Source organism: Coturnix japonica, unplaced genomic scaffold (assembly GCF_001577835.2).
Source record: "Coturnix japonica isolate 7356 unplaced genomic scaffold, Coturnix japonica 2.1 chrUnrandom645, whole genome shotgun sequence".
Classification (NCBI taxonomy): Eukaryota; Metazoa; Chordata; class Aves; order Galliformes; family Phasianidae; genus Coturnix; species Coturnix japonica.
Window position 1 is genome coordinate 11,257 of NW_015440011.1, and position 1,947 is coordinate 13,203.

At 55.9% G+C, this 1,947-nt stretch overlaps 2 protein-coding genes across 3 annotated transcripts in view; both read left to right on the top strand.

The window, feature by feature from the left end:
* LOC107307512 (E3 ubiquitin-protein ligase TRIM39) overlaps positions 1–742 on the top strand; it is a 10,424-nt gene extending 9,682 nt beyond the window's left edge. Inside the window, 1 exon segment of the mRNA XM_015851019.1 lies at positions 8–742. Within this exon segment, the coding sequence (XP_015706505.1) occupies positions 8–568 (561 nt within the window). The 3' untranslated portion in view covers positions 569–742.
* Positions 604–1,505, top strand: LOC107307514 (protein PF14_0175-like). 2 transcript variants are annotated; one of them, XM_015851020.2, is made up of 2 exons: positions 604–825; positions 919–1,505. In XM_015851020.2, exons 1-2 carry the CDS (start codon positions 634–636, stop codon positions 1,405–1,407), a joined length of 681 nt encoding a protein of 226 aa, XP_015706506.1. In that variant the 5' UTR covers positions 604–633; the 3' UTR covers positions 1,408–1,505. The 2 variants fall into 2 exon arrangements, with proteins under 2 accessions (XP_015706506.1, XP_015706507.1); XM_015851021.2 differs by having other exon boundaries at positions 979–1,505.
* The last annotated feature ends 442 nt before the right edge of the window (positions 1,506–1,947 follow it).

The following is a 1,947-nucleotide window of genomic DNA, read 5'->3' on the forward strand; positions in this document are numbered from 1 at the left end:
CCCCCTATATCCCCCCATAGGTGACATCACCCTGGACCCCGACACAGCCCACCCCAACCTGGTCTTATCAGCCGACCGTAAGAGCGTCCGTTTCGTGTCGACTCGTCAGCTCCACCTGCCGGTGACCGAGCGTCGTTTCACCTCCTACCCCTGTGTATTGGCCACAAGGGGCTTCACATCCGGCCGCCATTACTGGGAGGTTGAAGTCGGCCGTAAAACCCACTGGGCCCTCGGGGTGTGCGGGGATTCGGTTTGTCGTAACGGGGAAATGGCCGCCGGGCCCCAAAGCGGCTTTTGGAGGGTCCGGTTATGGAACGGGGATCGATACGCGGCCACAACGAACCCATTCACCCCTATTACACCCCGCGTGGCTCCGACCCGCGTCGGGGTCTTTGTGGATTATGAGGCCGGGGAGGTTTCGTTTTATAACGTGACGGATCGGTCTCATCTCTTCACGTTCAATAATGGGTTTAAGGAGAAAATATGGCCGCTCTTCTATCCCGGTATCCCGGCTGGAAGGAAGAACGCGGCCCCGCTCACTATCTGCCAGCCCACGGACTGGGACTGAGGGCGGCCATCTTGCTTCTGGTTCGAATCATGTGACTTTCTGCTTGGGATCATGTGATTTCTGGTATGGGACCCAACATGGCAGCCAACATGGGATTCAATATGGCGCCCAACATGGGATTCAACATGGCACCCAACATGGTGCTCAACATGGGATCCAACATGGCGGCCAACATGGGATCCAACATGGTGGCTAACATGGAATCCAATATGGCGCCCAACATTGGACTCAACATGGGATCCAACATGGCGGCCAACATGGGATTCANGGGATCCAACATGGTGGCTAACATGGAATCCAATATGGCGCCCAACATTGGACTCAACATGGGATCCAACATGGCGGCCAACATGGGATTCAACATGGCGCCTAACATGGTGCTCAACATGGGATCCAACATGGCGGCCAACATGGGATTCAATATGGCGCCCAACATGGGATCCAACATGGCGCCCACCATGGCGGCCAACATGGGATTCAATATGGCGGCCAACATGGGATCCAACATGGCGCCCAACATGGGATCCAACATGGTGCCCAACATAGGATCCAACATGGCGGCCAACATGGGATTCAATATGGCAGCCAACATGGCGCCCAACATTGGACTCAACATGGGATCCAACGTGGCGGCCAACATGGGATCCAATATGGCAGCCAACATGGGATTCAATATGGCGGCCAACATGGGATCCAATATGGTGCTCAACGTGGGATCCAACATGGCGCCCAACATGGGATCCAAGATGGCGCCCAACATGGGATCCAACATGGCGCCCACCATAGGATCCAACATGGCTGCCAACATAGGATCCAATTTCCGGTTGGGGGTCATGTGACTTCCAGTGGGGTCATGTGGGGGGGGGGGGTGTGGTCACATGGGATCCCATTGGGGATGGGATCCAATGGGGTCAGAACATGCTCAGTCTGTGCTCTCTGTGGGTCTGGGGTCTCCATTACCCTAATATGGGGCTCCCATTGGGGTTGGGGTCTCCATTACCCTAATATGGGGCTCCCATTGGGGTTGGGGGTCTCCATTACCCTAATATAGGGCCCCCATTGGGGTTGGGGTCTCTATTCCCCTATTATAGGGCCCCATTGGGGTTGGGGTCTCTATTCCCCTGTTATAGGGCCTCATTGGGGTTGGGGTCTCTATTACCCTATTATAGGGCTCCATTGGGGTTGGGGTCTGTATTACCCTGTTATAGGGCCTCATTGGGGTTGGGGTCTCTATTACCCTATTATAGGGCCCCATTGGGGTTGGGGTCTCCCCCATCAGCCATCCCTGTCCCCCCCCATGCCCCCATTGATGTCCAGCTGTCCCCACCCGGCTTTGTGTCCGTCCTATTGAGCCTTATTAGCCCCCACACCCCCTAATT